At 38.8% G+C, this 17,143-nt stretch overlaps 2 protein-coding genes across 2 annotated transcripts in view; one reads left to right on the top strand and one right to left on the bottom strand.

The window, feature by feature from the left end:
- LOC307264231 (dolichyl-diphosphooligosaccharide--protein glycosyltransferase subunit STT3B) overlaps positions 1-3,496 on the top strand; it is an 81,375-nt gene extending 77,879 nt beyond the window's left edge. The window contains exons 15-16 of the mRNA XM_080045544.1: positions 120-326; positions 907-3,496. Coding sequence (XP_079901670.1) covers positions 120-326; positions 907-981 — 282 coding nt within the window. The 3' untranslated portion in view covers positions 982-3,496. The remainder of the gene's footprint in view (positions 1-119; positions 327-906) is intronic.
- A 1,961-nt stretch (positions 3,497-5,457) lies between these two features.
- The window catches only part of osbpl10a (oxysterol binding protein-like 10a), a gene marked incomplete at its 5' end in the record, with an annotated part of 60,654 nt that continues 48,968 nt past the window's right edge, over positions 5,458-17,143 (bottom strand). Inside the window, 6 exons of the mRNA XM_080045545.1 lie at positions 5,458-7,118; positions 7,411-7,564; positions 8,102-8,284; positions 9,486-9,672; positions 12,205-12,703; positions 12,989-13,138. Coding sequence (XP_079901671.1) covers positions 7,074-7,118; positions 7,411-7,564; positions 8,102-8,284; positions 9,486-9,672; positions 12,205-12,703; positions 12,989-13,138 — 1,218 coding nt within the window. The 3' untranslated portion in view covers positions 5,458-7,073. The remainder of the gene's footprint in view (positions 7,119-7,410; positions 7,565-8,101; positions 8,285-9,485; positions 9,673-12,204; positions 12,704-12,988; positions 13,139-17,143) is intronic.

Below are 17,143 nucleotides of genomic sequence, written 5' to 3'. Positions count from 1 at the left end.
GTATATTTCCCAAAATGTCAAACTATTCCTTAAGATGGAGAAGCTTCTGCACATAACATTTCAAAACACTCAGTTATCTGCTGCTACTTAGTCAAATAACAACCTCATCCGTCTCCCAGCTGGACTTCCGGACGCCTCCTGGCTTTGACCGAACACGTAACGCCGAGATCGGCAACAAGGACATCAAGTTCAAGCACCTGGAGGAGGCCTTCACCTCGGAGCACTGGCTGGTCAGAATCTACAAGGTCAAGAACCTGGACAACAGGGAGCCGCTGGACCACAAGCTCCGCAGTCTAGTGCCCAAGCAGAAGTACACCTCCAAAAAGGTACAATGACACATCCTGTTTGGTAGTTTTAACTCTGGGATTCATTCTGCCTTCCAGTTTTGTAGGATACATTGATGTTTAATATCTTCGTTGGACACTAAACCAAAAACCGTTTGTTCTATTTTTTATTAACACGATAGGTTAGGAACAGCTTAACAAAGTGACTGTACATATAGAGATAGATAGATAGATAGATAGATAGATAGATAGATAGATAGATAGATAGATAGATAGATAGATAGATAGATAGATAGATAGATAGATAGAGAGAGAGAGAGAGAGAGATATATATATATTGTATTACTCTTCAATATATATTTTAAGTACTCTTCAATGAATGTTTTTGATAAAACTCACATCAGAAATAAATGCAGAGTATATGCTCCAATTTAGGATCTTAAGAGCAGTTCTATACATAATGTTATAAACTGAAGTTAATATTCACAGGATACTGAAGTGGAGTAGCTCTAACATTTGATTGCTGTGACAATCAAATTCAGTCATCTCAGTGTTAAGATAATTTCAGTAGATATTCTTAAGTCATTTATTTCCCATAAATGTATTCTGTCCCTCTAACCAGACTGCCAAGAGGAAGCGAGGACACATCAAGAACAAGCTTGTCCTGAGGAAAGGCAAGAAACTACAAAAAAAATAACGATGACCATGAACTCTTCTAGGAAAACAAACAAATGCGATGAAACCTCGAACAACCAATGAAGAAGAACAGTGCGGGAAGAGCCGTTTATCTGGCGTCTCAAGCGCTTCTCATTAGAGCGCCCCCGTGTGCTGAGGAAGCTGAAGTGTCATATCTGGCTAGCTCCAGAACTGTTGTCCCTTTTATCTTGAGGACCGTTGTCTTGCTTATTTTTTTATTATTTTTTTGGTTTGTTATTTTTTTTTTTTTTTTTTACTTTGTACTTGAATGTGTGGCAAAGAATAGGGCTGCTCTACTTGGTTTGGCGTCGATTCAATGTTTGTGGTACGTTAATTAACTGCTTATCAGTGCGTGGTGAAGGGGAAACGAGAGAAGACTTAAGAACATTGGCACCAAAGACCCATCGACCTTGCTCAATGGCACATGTGAACTCATTACTGAGAAATGCAGGAGTGAAAGCTTAGGACTTGTTCCTGACACGTGTACAGAGGACAGTATGCGGTATGGAGGAACGTCACCGTCTAGCCACAAGCCCATCTGTAAGATTAACCTTTGTAGAATCATCATCTCCTTTATGTCTGCCTGGCTCCCCCCAACCTTCTTTTCCAACAACTTCTTTAGAGAAAAAAATAAATTGGCCTAATATGTAAATATGTTACGTAAAGAAAATGTCTAAAAGGATGATAATATATTGAATTACTGTGGTGATTTTTAAGATATGCAGTTTTTGCTTTTCTCTTAATTGTATGTGATTGTTTTTTTTTGTATGACTGCAAAATAGAACAGTGAATGCAATAATTATTGTACAGAGGGGCTTGAGATTTTGTCAAAAGAATGAATGTGAATTTTTACAGCGCCCCTCCCCCCACAGTTCCCTTTCTTTCATAAATAACATAGATTGTACATTTCTGCTGCTAGGGTTTTAAAAGACAGAAGCAAGCAACTGTATGTAAAAAGTAGTGATAATAAATTAGACCTCCCGTCCTGCAGGGGGAGCTCTCTAGTTCAGTGTGCAAAGCCTAGTGCCTCACCGCTGGTCATCATCGCCTCATTAAGTTGTGACCGTGTACTTTGTTAGCGTTTTGTTTTTGTTTAGTTCATTGTGTATCGATGCGGCGGGTTGGGTGCTTGGACCAGACTGGGGCTTTAGACATTTTTAAGGTGTCTGGAAATAGACTGGTGAACTGTGAAGGGGGTATTTGGTACACAGGCACTGAAACTGAACCTAGAACTACAACTGAGATCAGGAAAAAACTTCCATCATTGTCTTCGACTAAGGTGAACTAATGACCATCTTTAGGGAACTTTAGAGCTGTGTCCTAATTCTGTACTGCTTGAAAGCAGAAAAGGTGTTTAGTTTGTCGGTACATTTTAGGGCTGTAATTAGTAATATTATTATTAACGGGCAGTTGTGTACATCAAATATCAGTAACATCGATAAAAGTATTGGATTGCCTGACCAAAACCCCAAAAATAAGTTTATAAATATGATAGAAAAAGAGAAAAGCAGAAAAATTATTCATAAAAAGCAGATCGAAACAAATGTTTGGTATTTTTTGTGAGTACTCCACATCAATTGAATACCAAAATATAATTGACTAATCTCATAACTTTCATCTATTGTAATTAGTTCGCATTGTAGACGTAAAGGCCAATTCGAAATTGTATAAGTAAGAATAAGTGCTGTCTTTCTCTATTGGTTAATTTTTCTATTAAAAAAAACAATATATGTAAAATAGTCAGGAATAATTTGACATTTATGCTTCTAAAAATGTACTGAAACGATCAGATATAAGATAAATTGTTTCTATCAGTTGACTTACCATCAGTCTGCTAATTGTTTCAGCTCTAGTTTATACTAAAGGGACACAGCTCTAATGGCCTTTGACTTGTTGTTCTTCGGCAATGCACTGTTCTCCATGTTTCGGAGTTATTCAGATGTCCAAACACTAAAGGAGTTTCTGTATGCACGCTTAAGTAACTTTTACTTTTTTTTTTTTTTTTTTTTTTTTTCTCTATCAAAAAGGTGGCACATCAAAATACCTGACACATCGTAACGCTGTACTCATTCTGTCACATCTCACAGAAAATGACTTTTAATTATTCATATCGCTTATTATGTTATAATTTTTTACACTTTAAAAAAAAGAATGTCTGAATTGCTTTTTTGCTTTGATCTTCTCTTAAAAACCGAGTGTCAACACTTCAGGCGTCAATGCCACATTGTCCTTCAGTCACACGCCTAAAACTGTCACGTCATTTGATTTCTCTGTTTGTCAAGAGGGGAGAGAGTTCAGACTTAAGCCTTAAATGTGATGTACAGTTTTGTTTAGTTTTTTGCCCTCTTACTGTTTTCATTGTTCTTTAATTTTGTCTTTATTAAGAGCAGCCTCTCTACTAAGTTCACTCATGTCTTAGCAGCTCGGTGCCGCCTGTACCCCAAAACCATTTTTATTTTTATTTTATTTTTATGAAATTCCTCCTTCCTGCTCCTTCAAAGTTTACATTTTTACATTTGTTGTTCTGTTCAGCCATCTTTAAATATACACTTTAATGAAATGTGTGTAAGTTGTTGTTATTGATGTGTCCTCTCTCCCTGCTAAACCTAATCAAGTTATTTTTGAATCAAGACATTGTTCAGAATTATGAATGGATAATGCATCCCGTGGATATATATTTTTCAAACTAATATAACAGAAAGGCGACCACTTGATGGCAGCAAAAGCCTTTGGATGAAGGTATTGGGTTCTAAGTCTACAACATTATAAAGAGATTCAGAGTGTAGTTGGGTTTCAGGACATGTGATTGTGTGGTCACAAGGTACAACCCATTGGTATGTGGGTAGGTATACTTGAATATGTGACGTAATACTTAACCCTTCAGAGCCTAATGTGTTAAAGCAGTTGGTATGTTGGAACTATTTGGGGGGAAAATGTATTTATACCACGTCTACCCAAGGTAAAAAAAAAAATACATCCATTACCATGCTAGTATAACATGGGTTTATAATGCTAATTCATCCCAAAAAACAAAGTTACCGGAAGATTGAAAACGGTCCAGATATATTTAAATATTCTTGTATATGAAAGCCAAGAACAGCCATGACAAAGATTATTTTTTAATTGTGTTAAGTCACGATAAAGAGTTGATTTATCTTGAGAAAACAAAGCTTGTTTTCTTTTGATGATGAGAAAACAAAAGGTTACTTAGAATATTGAATGATGCTATCCCGAGGTCACAAGTTCATTATCTCCTTATCACAAAAGGTTGTTTCCTATTGTGTTCATTATCCTGTTATCTTGAAGGCCGTTTTCTCAAGATAATTAACCCATTATCAAGGCATTAAAAAAATAATTGAAAGCATGGCTGTTCTCGGCTTCCGTACTTAGATCCTCAATAGGCAATTCAATTGTGTTGAACCTTTTACTTCACAGTGCCCATCTCAAACTCAGGTTTTCAGATGTAGGCTAGTTCAGATCGGACAAATAGAATTGGCTACTTGAAGTACTTGAATTTTTAAATTCAACATAGGCCTATGTAACCTATGTCGTTTTGAGTGGGAAAAAAATGACATAGTAATGTATGATTATCACAGCAAAAAATTAGACCGTTTCAGAAATATTTAAAAGTTCCTCGTATCGGATGGTTAAAATAAAAAAGACGACAGATTTCCAGAGGTATGACTGTTTTTATTCCAGAGTGTCTGAGGGAAATGGCACTAAACCAAACCGGGAGAGTGATATTGACTTTGAATGGGAGAGAGAGAGAGAGGGAGGGAGAGAGTCAGGTTTAAATTAACATATATATAAAGTTAACACAACACCAGGCATTCACGCACACACACTGTCTGATAGTGAACGGCCTGCAGACCCACTGGTTGTGTGTTAAAGTCAGAGATCGTGTGCGAGTCTGGACTGAAAGTCTTCAAATTTTACATTGAAGATGGTATGAAATGTTAAGCTTGTAAGCATGTAATATGCTAAAGTTTGGCAATAAAACTTGCTATGGCCAAGGTTACGCGGCAGCATGTCATTATGCTATCATTAGCATTTTTTCTTTGTTAGCATTCATTTTGAGCTCATTAGTGTTAGGTGTACTTTTGAGAGCTGACTTCTTGGACTGATGGTGTTTGATGAAAAGTCAAGGGACCGCTGGAGCTGTGGACTCTGAATATTTGTAGGAGTCACTTAGCGAGGTTAAAAAGAGTGAGTCCATGATGGCCATGGCACATTTATTAGAACAAAATGATCTTGAACAGGACCTGCTTTGACCTGCGTGATGACACATGAGATGTTCAGTAGTTGGAGTGAATGAGGAGCAGCTCTTTACAGTTTATCATTAATCACATGAATGCAGAACATAACACAAGTACATTCAGAACATCATGAGAAGACCAGTTCATTCAAAAGAAAGGTAGAAGGTTTTATTAATGGATACACAATCACTATCTCCTTCAGTGAGTTCGGATCCTTTTGGATTTAAAACCAAACGGAACTTGTTGTTAGTTGTATGTGAGGCGAGTGTCAGGATACAGCAATGAACAGTGGTTTGCGGTTTTATCATTGGCTGCAGGTTCTTTCTATACTGTTATGTCATATGCTACAAATAGGCATCTGGTAAATGAACCTTTCTTAAAAATACATCATAAATTGAAGTGAAGGAACAACCGAAAGAGCAAGCAGTCATGAGACATAAAATAAAAAGTCCATAAAAAATGTTTTCTGTGAAGAGCAACATGAAGTGAGTTCCTACTTGCATTTAATTTCTGCTTCACTTTTGTCAAATTAAACTAAACATGTGAGAACCACAGCAGTATGATGTGATAGCCTTATTATCCTTTGCTATCCAACAGGCTGGTTACCCCAGTTCCCAGTGATATCCTCTGGAGGATTATCCTGTCATCTTCACAGAGGGAAAAACCCCCAGATGTGAGAACAGGGTTGTGTGCCTGGCTGATCCATATTCATCACCACGGGCTACCTGAGGAGAAAATCTACACTCCAGGAGGCACGGGTTGCCTAATTACTTACACCAATGCCATCTTTGGGACACAGATACAAAAAAAAAAGAATAGAATAGAAGATAATTTACCACAAACGCACAAGTGTTTTGTTTTGGGAAGAAGATGTGGCTAATGGCTGAAATAGCTGAAAAAGAGAGGTAGTAATGGGAATGTAAAAAGGTCTCTTCTGCAGACGCGTCTCAATCTAGTGGTAAAATGCCGTAAATGGAGCACCATGGCAAAAAAAAAAAAAAAAAAAAAAGGAAAGGAAAACACAAGAAGCATGTGTATTAGCTAAAAGCACAAGATGGAAAAGAAGCATACTATTAAAAATGTGCACAGATACATTCATAGTGCAGACAAAACAATCAGGACCTTTATCTTCTAGTAGCTTCCTGTAATGTACTGTATAATTATATATATATATATTTATACTAAACACATAGTCTAATGTAGTACACTTCATTTCATTTTACCTCTTGATTTATATTTAATTTAAAATCTGGTTTGGTGGTCACATTTCCCATAAAGCTCTGAGAGACCACACTGATTGGTAAAAGCCATAAATATAAAATATTAAATGTATTTCTATGGTAAAAGTGCTTTTATAAACAACTCATTTACAGCTACAGTATTATGTGTTACAGGGAACTTGTATCGACTCATTCTAATGCTGCATTACAAACTAAAAGCTCGGAGCCAAACATTGACAATGTCTGAGAAAAAAACATATTGATCATAAAAACAAAGCAAAAAACACCAGTGGCGAACTTCAGAACTGTGCGTGTGCAAAAAAGGCCTTGGCAAGGTGAAAAATAGAAATACTCTACTTTGAATAGTAATACTATTAACTGTATATAAAAATCTACTTTTGTCCCAAGAGCTCCGACCACCATCTTGGTCTAAACAATGGAGATCCCTTTGGCACCTTGCTTGTTTCCTGTTTTGCGTGTCACTCTATGGGGAGTCTATAGTTCAGGTCTGAAGGTGTGTGGAGGTCCGTTGGCTTGACTTTGTGACCTCTGACCTCCAGTGTGGACAGGCAGCAGCACAGTTTATTGTCCATGTGAGGAGAGGGTTGCTACTGCTGTCAGGGGGACTTCCATAGTGGGTCATTGTAGGTCCAACCATCTCCCTGAACATGGCAGGAAGAAAAATGGCAGATTAAAAAAAAAGGAAAACTTGTAAAAAGTTGAGTAGAATAAACTTAAAACTTTGACCATATGTCTTCAGATGTAAAGGGACATTTTTCAGAGGTTAACAGATATCTTTTGAGTTTTGCCTCCATCCAAATTAAATGGGACCCAATACCAATATCAGGAAACTTACCTGCATTTGAAACTAATTAGGGACTAAATTAAGATCATGGTTCCAAAAAATACATTTCACTGCTCAGCCTTGAATCCCTTGATCTCCCTCCACTCTACCTCTTTAGTGAAGTATTTGGGTGTCCAGGGTTTGCTATCGGCTGTTCTCTTCTTCTCATCTCCTCTCTGCCGCTCCTCCAGACGGTGTTTGTGCTCCGTGGCCCCATCGATGTTCCCTTCTCTCAAAGACTTGGTGACATGTTGCCATAACCGCCTACAAGCAAAGTGAAATAAATACATTCAGAAAGCGTAACTCCCACGGTAACACTTTAAAATAAGGTACACAGAATTGTAGTAACTACGACATAGATATGCATTACCTACTACATAGGTTTTTTAGTAACTAGTTATAGTAGTACATACTACATCAGTAAGTACTACATAATATTTATAATTTTTTTAGTTTTTTTTAGGATTTTTTAGTAACTACTACATAGATATGCATTACCTACTTCTACATAGGTTTTTTTCCTTTTCCTTTAAAAAAAAGGTCATGCATATCTGTGTTGTAGTTACTAAAAGAAAAACTATAAAAACCCCATGGAGTAGGTAATGCATAACTATGTAGTAGTTAGTTACTAAAAAAAACCTATGTAGGCTAGTAGTTAAAAAAGACAAAAAAGACATGTAGGTAATGCAAAACTATCTAGTAGTTACTACAATTGTGTGTACCTTATTGTAAAGTGTTACCAGCAATAGTATACCAGTTTAGAGAAAGGGTAGTAAGTCAGCTGTGAAGAGTTCTTCTCACCTTGATTCGGTCCTCCCCTGTCTGTCTACAGGTCGCAGCTTCTTCCTGGTGACGGGCAGTTTAGCCGTGTCGATGACTTTGGTTTCCCCGCTGCTGTAGGTGAACTCCAGGGTGCCGTTCCACTCGCCCTGCGCTTTACACACGATGGTGTTGGTCGGGTTGTGTTTGACTTCTGCCGTCACTCTTGAGTTGACCACACACAGAGATATTTTGTTAGGGTACCTGCACTTCAGACATTGTTGTTTTTACAATTAAGGAATAGATAGATACTTAAAAGGTAACATCACATATGTGAAAATCTCTAGAAATTAGGTTATATAAGTTTTTTTTTTTTAAGATATTTTTTGGGCATTTTTATGCTTTATTGATTGTGCAGAGAGACAGAGGTGAAATGGGGCAGAGAGGGGAGTGACATGCAGAGAACGATCGCGGGTGGGAATCGAACCCGGGTCTGCTGCTGGGCCCGGCCCGGGAGGGAGGTTATATAAGTACACGTTTTTTTTCTTTATTCTCCAAAAAAATGTCTAAGCAAATGTCATTTTTGCCCAGATTATGTTCAGAGGCAACAGCTTTGATACAAGAGACCAGTGTTTACATGTAATTTAGTTTTTTTTAGCAACAGAAACACATTGGTTATTTTTAGAAAAAGATTTTTCTTTTTGGTTAAATGATAATAGTTTCCAAGACAACCATATGCCTAAACAATTACCTGAATATAACCATAAAGCATTTTGGTGGTTCAAGCAGATATTGCAGGGAAAGCAAATAAAATCAGTCAGTGAACATTTTGTAGACATTAAAACAATAGTTTGTTAAAAAACCTTCTAGATCCGGTGGGCATTACATGGAGTGTCCTTTGTGTGTTTGTCGTACATTGAGAACCCCCGTAGTTTGTTTGCTGTCAGCCACATTTTTTAAATTCCACACCAAGTGGCTTTTATATCGTTAGTATTATAGGTTTGGGGCACAGTAAAAACAGGTGAAATCTGTTGTTGAGTTTTTACAACATTGAAGATGGAAGAATAAGTAAAAGGTTAATATTATATTTGAGAATATGTGTGTGTTTCTGTGTTTTATCCTCTGTAATAAAATGAAAGCAAAAGGATCAACATGACATACAGAATAGAGAGAGGCAGAGGGGGGAGCGACATCACAAACTACTGAAAAATTAAATAGATTTACACTGCCTTTATGCAGTTGTGTCACGAAGGAACCACAAGGGTAGTAAGGGGAGTTACATAATCTGATATATAATAAATGGCCACAGCTGTTATTGTAATTATAGTGTGTGGGAAAAAGCAACGTAAATAAATGAAAAGACAAACCTGCCTATGAAAAGGAAAAAAAGAAAAAAAGAGACATCCTGAAAGAGACATATCCTCACCTGTGTACCTTCCCTCCATAGAAGGGTTTGGTGTGAAAGGTAACGGTGGCAGAGTAACCGCTCTTAACACAGTTGATGGACACTTTGCCGCCCAGCTCCACCCAGGGCACGGTGAGGATGGAGCGGGCGTAGGCACAGGGCAATGTGAAGACGTATTCTTCATCGTGCTCCAATAGACAGAGGACCCCTAAGAGGAGGAGGGAGGGGGAAAAAGATGCATGATGGGAAACGTAGTTGGGATGTGTGAAACGCCAAGAGGAAACTTGTTCAAATCAGGTGATGTACGTCGAGCCAGCTGATTACCCTGCACACAGATTTCTTTTGTCTACATTTTTGTCAAATGTTGGAGTAGTTCCAACAAATTTACCAAGTCAATTAGCGAATTTGCATTGTGCACCTGTAAAATCAGGTAAACAGAAATTAAACATTCCATATAAACATTAAAATAAATGTTACAACTAGGCGACACATTTATGGTCACACTATTAAACCCGACTGGAACCATCAACAAGAAAAATAAAAAATCAGTTAGCCTACATTATAATGCATAATACTCAGCCCACTGTGTTGAACATTATATAAAGCAGTTCATATCTCCTTTAGGGCAGTTTGTGTTTGCATCTCTTGAGCACAGGGCTTCACCAGACAACAGAGGCTATTATACTTTAAGCTCATTATCCACTCTAAGCATATGTAGCTCATCCTCATCCGCGTCATGCATATGGCACATGAGTGGATTCATTTTCTCTTAAGCACAAACACCTTTCTGATTCCCCTCTGTCTCTCACATTCACATTCCTGTTCTTAGGCCGTAATCACATGTTAACACAAGATCACTTGTGCAGCCACGTCTTCACTGCAAAATGCCTTGAGGGGAAAAAAACTCCAAGTGGCACCATTGTGGTTGTATCATTTAACACTGAATAGGTTTATCTCTCGCTATGTCACAACAGTGGCCTGAAGCCATCATATGATGTTGAATGAGTTGCAGTTTGCTCCGATGCTAAAAGATAACCAGAAATGCTATATGAACGGTAGATCTGTGTGTGTGAGCCTTGACAAATGGGAGGCCAGTGGTGGACGAAGTATACAGTCTATGAAGTTATTATTGTACAAAGTATTTATTGAGCTAAATTACAAGGCTTCCAAAGTCTTGAAATATAACATTGATTATTTAAAATTAAAAAAATAAATTCACTAAATCCATGTAAAGGACTTTGGGAGTGTGGTTTCAAATATATACCTTTATTGGATTGTTTTTAATTATTGATGTGTTCAAATGTAAGCAGCGCTTTAATGTAGCTGGATTAGATGGAGCTGATTTCGGTAGTTTCCCTGCATAGCCATGATTTCCCCAAGACTGTGGATGTTCCCAATCTGATTCATTCTCCTGTTAGTTTTTCAGGACAGGCTATTTCAGTATATGGCGTTTTAAATCCCTCCATAGGTTTTAGATGTCTAGTCATCAGGTATTTGGCTTTTCTCTCACCTTCCGTAAACACTGAATAAAAACAAAACCCTTGTTAAATCAATTAAAGGAAATGTCACCCCACTGCAACTGGACATTAAATAACAATATGCAAGAGCTTACTATTGTAGCATACTTGGCTTTTTCCGTCACCCGTTTAAAGACTTGATTAAACATTATAACAAACTCCATTTGCAAAAGAGGCCCCTATGTGTTATACTCACTGCATATGTTGTAACCCTGGCCATATTATCTTGGAAATCTGATCATATAAGGACATACCATTCTACTAGTATTGTACGTGATTGTATTTTTAACGCACCGAATAGCTAAGCAAAGAGTAAGCCTAGAGAGTAAGCCTGTGACCGCAACCACTCGTCAACAAATACCACACAGGTCAAGTAAAAATGACTCACTGCCAATCAGGTCTGAGCCATTTAGAGAAGAAAACAGCATCGACTGCAATCAGAAAAGCAGCCATTGCAAATAAAAATAACAATAGCCAGCAATCAATAGTTTCCTGGGGGTGAGGGTCACTGTGTTCTCCGACGGCAGCATCGGCCTCCGCACAGAGATGATGAACTGCTGCGTCGTATCGGTCATGACCTGCTGCCAACTAGTCAGTGGAACAGGAAGCCTACAGTGTGTGTGACCATATAAACTCAATCAGTTCATGGATCCACATTGAATCGACTGGCCTCAAGGACTTCCTGTGTATCCGTTCAGGGTCAGTGACTCATCCCAAACAGTCTATACTGTACATGGTGTTACAGTGCTGACGGGGAGGACTGGCCAATTGATCGCCATGGGAGAGGGCTCATACTCTCTCTCTCTAATACAGGACAGGACACCGTGGCAAAGGCGAGAAAAGGCTGTTTTTTTGTTCCTGTTTGGTTTTATGAAGACCGTCATAGGTTGTTACAAGTAATGGGCTAAATGTGTACATTTGCTTGTGTATTTTATTTTCAAGCCACATTATAGTGCTGTCTATAGGCTCTTTTGGCCAGTTCAAAATAATCTAATGCCTCGTTTCCACTGAGCAGAGAGGGTCGGGGCGGGGCGGCTCAGTCCGCTTATGTTGGCGTTTCCATTGCCAAAAGTTGGGTAGGGTCCCAAAATAAATCTTAAAGAGAGTTTCAACTACTTCAAGTAAAGATAGAAGAAACAGAATAAGTTCAAAACAAAGTGAACGAGTGTGTCTGCTACACTTAGCAAAATTTGCAGTATTGTAGAAGCTGTTGATAAACTCACCTTCTCCCACCATGGACACGCCTATAGACATGCCCATGAACTTGCTCTTGGTCCACACGTGGGCGTTGACGCACATCCTCCTCTCCCGGCACTCACAGTAAAACCCCGACACCGGTGGATGATGGGACACCTGCTCGGCCACAAAGCGGACCCTGTAGCAGCCTCCCGGTGAATCAGCCCCCTGCTGTGTGTTGTTGGGCGCCCTGCTGGGCTCCCAAGAAGACCCCTGATTGGACCGGACCAGAGGTTTGACTTTGTCCTTTGGCACTTCCCAGGAACAGTGGAAGGTCTCCCCCAGCACAGGATTGTAGGGCTTCTTGGCCACAGCACCTTTGCGCCCCTCGTGGAAGGCGGTCAGGTAGTACTCCACAAAACGCACAATTCTATCCTCGGCCGTGACCCCCGCCGTGATAGACAGGAACATGTCGGGGTGGGCCATGAAGTTGGCGTACATCTCCAATAGTGAGCGCTTTTCCAAAATGAAGGTGGGCAACACCACCTAGGAAACAGAAATGTTAAAATGTTGGGATTTAGTAAGTGACAATCACCTTGAAAAAAATACATATCAAGAACATCAGATTTATGACAAACAAATCTTAGTCTCTCTTTGTATCTTTTTTTTTTAGCATTTTTGCAGAGAAGAAATGGGGATAGTGAGGGGAATGACATGCCGAGAACGAACTGGCCAAGATTCTAACCTCTATTGGGGGGTGCGCTCTTAACACTACACCACGAGAACCCCCCCCCCCCCTTTGAAGTTTTAGTTCTAAAGTCAGTGTTTTACCCGTGTGAGGTCCATGCCCAGTTTGAGCTGGGAGAGCAGGTGGAGAATGATGCTTCTCTGGTCGTCCAGGACGCCCAGGTCCTCCTCTTCGTTGTCCTCCGTGTCGGTCACCTCTTCAGTGGGGCTGATGTCCTCCAGCCCTGTGTGCTGCTGCCAAAAAACAAGAAGAAAAAATAAAAGGAAATTATTTTAGAACTTTTTGACCGAAATGAAAAAGTTGAACGGAGCCTCACTGGTTCAGAGTTTGTTTAAATGATAAATAAACATTTAAATGTGAGTCCGCTGTTACAGACTATATAGCATCACAGTCCCATAATGAATAAAATTAAGATATACTGTAATAATAACAATTCAGCACCATGAAATGTCCCAAACCAAAAATGTGCTAAACAGTCTCTAATTTATTTTCCAGTTCTGTACTCTCAGCTCACATGTTCCTACTGAAGACATCATTCTTTTGAAACAAGCCACAGATATATAATCACAATATTTTTTCTTTAAAGCTCAGTCATTTCCCAAAATAGCTGGTCACTGTGGTTTTTTGAGTTCTTTACAGCTGCAGAACAGTGTATTAGGTTTAGTCTCAATATGAACTACAGTGAATGGGTTCTTTGTAATGTGGGAACATGTGAGCCAGTGCAAATATGTGACTCATTGATGTGTATGTCATAGTTAGAAGCTCTATGGCACAAAAGTTTTGGTCTTTTTATGGAATTAACTCACACAGTAAGAAAAATACAGACCACTATCAACCTTTTCCCTTAACAAGAAAGTGCTCATGTGCTTACTTTGTCTTACTTTTCTATGAACTTTTCTGTACTGAGATGCTACATATTTAGACTTCTTCAGGCCTCTGAAAAGAGATCCAAATTAAACCATCTAAAAATGTAATTTCACTCAGGCATATGTAACCTGTGATAATAAATATCCCTAAGGAAAACATGTTGGGAACCACTAATGTAAGTGATCAAAATACCCTGCATTGTAAGTGAGGTCTGGTGATGCTCCCCATTCCAAATAATCCACAGATACAGTGCTGTTTATTGTCACTTTTAAAGGCCTAGTAGAGGAGAACAATAAATCCATGTTTTTCCTCTATCTATACCGACAATAAGGTCAACTCATTTAGAGGCGAGCCCAAAGACCTGTTAGAGTCAACCCCAAAGGAGATATCCTAATTTTACTCAATCCACACCCTATTCAGCCACTTCATTCCACTTTTCAAGACCCTTTTCAGCATCTCATATGGCATCTGGCGCACTACGTGTGTGCTTCAAACAGCCTTCAGCCCAGACCTTGCTTCACAATGCCTTTTATTGGTGTATGATGATACTTGGCAACAAAAGTTGTGTCCTTTTACAATTGTGTCCCGGCATTCGACTGGAAGCGTATCTAGTCGAGGTTAAAGAAGAGCTAATGCCTTTGATATCTCCTGCGGTGACTTGGGGCAGGAAGGAAGAAGAAGAAAAAAGAAAACAAGAAAGAGGTTGATGTATAATGCAGAAATTGCTCTCAAGCCTGTGGGCTATAACAACTCTCTTTACACCCCCTTCCGCCCCACACTACTCTTTATCTATCTGTGTCTCTATGCAGTAACATTCAAAGCATATGTGCCATTTTTTTTCCTCCCACTTCTATGTGTCTCATAAGAAAACATATGCAGGAATGCTGAAGGAATCTGAACTACCGTAGATCTCCCTGTTGCATAATTGCATGGAGCGTGCCTTGCAAAAAATCCCCATGAGTGCCTGCGTGAATGTCACCTGAATATTTCATTCCATGCATTGCATGCCAAAAGCTCCACACATCCACACTGAGTGCACTCACTGCAGCAAAACAACAGCGCAAGGGAGCATGCTTGAACACACAAGCAGATGAGTCCCTGGAGCTGGTTGGTTCCTCGGTGCGAAGCGATATATATAGAAGTGAAAGGGGAAAAGAGAGGAGGTACTGTAGGAGAAGAGAAGGGAGGGGAGGGCGAGTCTGTTATGATTCCAGCGGTTCTAACTAATTAAAGAGGCTCTTGACAGCCACAGGAAATTACTGCGGAAGAGGTCAGAGCATATCTGCGTAAACCCCTGGCCCGACTGGATGTATTGGTGGCTTAGCTAAGACTTTTGAATGCAGTTAAACTTGTCCAAAAGTGGGTAATAATGTGTCTTGAATATAATAATAGGTACAGAGAGTTTGAGTGACATTACAGTTTAAGGAGAATAAAGTCTATGCCTACCAAAAATATGTTTCCAAAAGATTTTTGCACCTTGAATTATTTTATTTTGACATTATGTGGTGTATTATCTGGTATGTGTCTCAAAACATCCTCAACATTACTATGCAATGTAATTTGTATCCATTAAATAATATATTTTTACTTTTACTGTCAAAGTTCTGCAAACAGGATGCTAGCACTGTGCTTAGCTTTCGGCTAAATTAATACACATGATATAGCCCATATACAAAACACAGCAGTGCAAACAGAAGTACATATACATGAGGGTTACATAACAGCTGAATTACAACATCTGGCGGATACCAGATGTTTCTAATTAATGAGGCAATTTAATGAGGCAATCTTTATAAAAAATATTATGGAATATGAAATGTATTTCAATATTATGGAACGCATAAAAATAATTTTTAATATTTTAATATTAAACAGAGTTGCTGGTGAGTGTTTCATTGTGAAGAAAGCGAGAAAACCCTTAGGCACTAACCAACATTTCTACAGTGGTGGAAAATGTATTCAGATCTTTTAAAAGTAAAAGTTGCTAGCAATACAACTGTGTAAAAGTACCCAGTTAGCCTAAGTGGCATCTAGATCTTCCCTAAACCCTGGAGTGAGTGAATTTTTGGAGACTTAGGGACAGCAGAAACAAACAAAAAAGTTGATATGCTAAGCATGTTAGCAAACATTTATTTATTTACACATCAAGCAGTTAGGGTAACATTTACCTCTATTTAGAGGCATGTGTCTGGCCACCTGATGAATGTAAGCCAAATATTTACTCTCCTTCTGTTTAGCTCAGTGTGTCTCTAACAACTCCTAAGGGAACATACAGTATGTGGTGGCCTTTTTAAAGTTAGAAAATGTATGTAGTTGTGTAAGAGTACAATATTTACATACAAAATATAGTGTAGTAGTATTAGGTATCAATAAATAGAAATACAAGTACCCTCAAAATTGTAACTAAGTTCAGTAGACAAAGTTGAGACAAAATTTACTTAATTGCATTCCACCACTGTATTGAAAATAGCTGTATTACCAAATATAAAGGACAAAGATTTTTTCTAACCTGGCAACCCAGAAGATGTTTTCATGAAACGCTTATAATAGATCATATAAAGTATGTCTTTAAAAAATGGCCTTATGCACTTGGCACCCTTAAATTCAATCATCTCCAGTCAGAAGAGGGTGAAAGTCTCACATTTCTTCAGTTCAGAAACTTTTGAGGATGCTGGACGTGTAGATGTGTACAACAAAATTAGCCCTACTGGCTAGTTTGTTCCATCATTCATGAAGTCAACAAATACAAAAAACTGTGCTTCTCATTTAGGATGAGTGATGTTACTTCTGTTACTAGGCTGTAACTTCACTCCTATCCAAAACAGCTATAAACAATAAAAGTACATCATGCAAGGACACATGCACAAAACATAAAACAAACTCACGCTGCATTGCTGTGTAGCTACAGGCTTGACCTGCATAAAACTGGATCTCATCTCCAAAAATGAAAAAAAAAACTAAAAAGTAAGATGGCCTCAGGTAAACACAAGCGACACTAAAAATCCAGCAAAAGGAAGAGAAGTTTAAGGCTTTTGCTCCACAAGAGTCGACAAAAAAATCCAATGAAAATAGGTCTCGGTATCTCACCTGTCAAAAAAATGTGTTATTTTGGGGAGTTTCAAGCTCTGACAGGCATCATATAGGAAAACAAAACAAACCCTCTTCTGACTTGAGTGAGCAAGCCTTTTTAAAAGAGGAGTCCTGGGTCTAGTTAAAAAGAGACGTACATATACACTGTGGCTGAGTTAAGGCGGTGAGCTGCTGTGCGTGACTTGCAGAGAGAGAGAGAGAGAGTCTCTCTCCTCTCTACCCACCACCCACTCTGAAAAAACAGGGAGGAGGAAGTGGGAGGGAGGGAAAAAAAGGAAAAA

Source organism: Ammodytes marinus (genome assembly GCF_949987685.1).
Source record: "Ammodytes marinus genome assembly, chromosome: 17".
NCBI classification, from domain to species: Eukaryota; Metazoa; Chordata; class Actinopteri; order Uranoscopiformes; family Ammodytidae; genus Ammodytes; species Ammodytes marinus.
The sequence above is the reverse complement of the archived record's forward strand: the minus strand, read 5'-3'. Positions and strand labels throughout refer to the sequence as shown.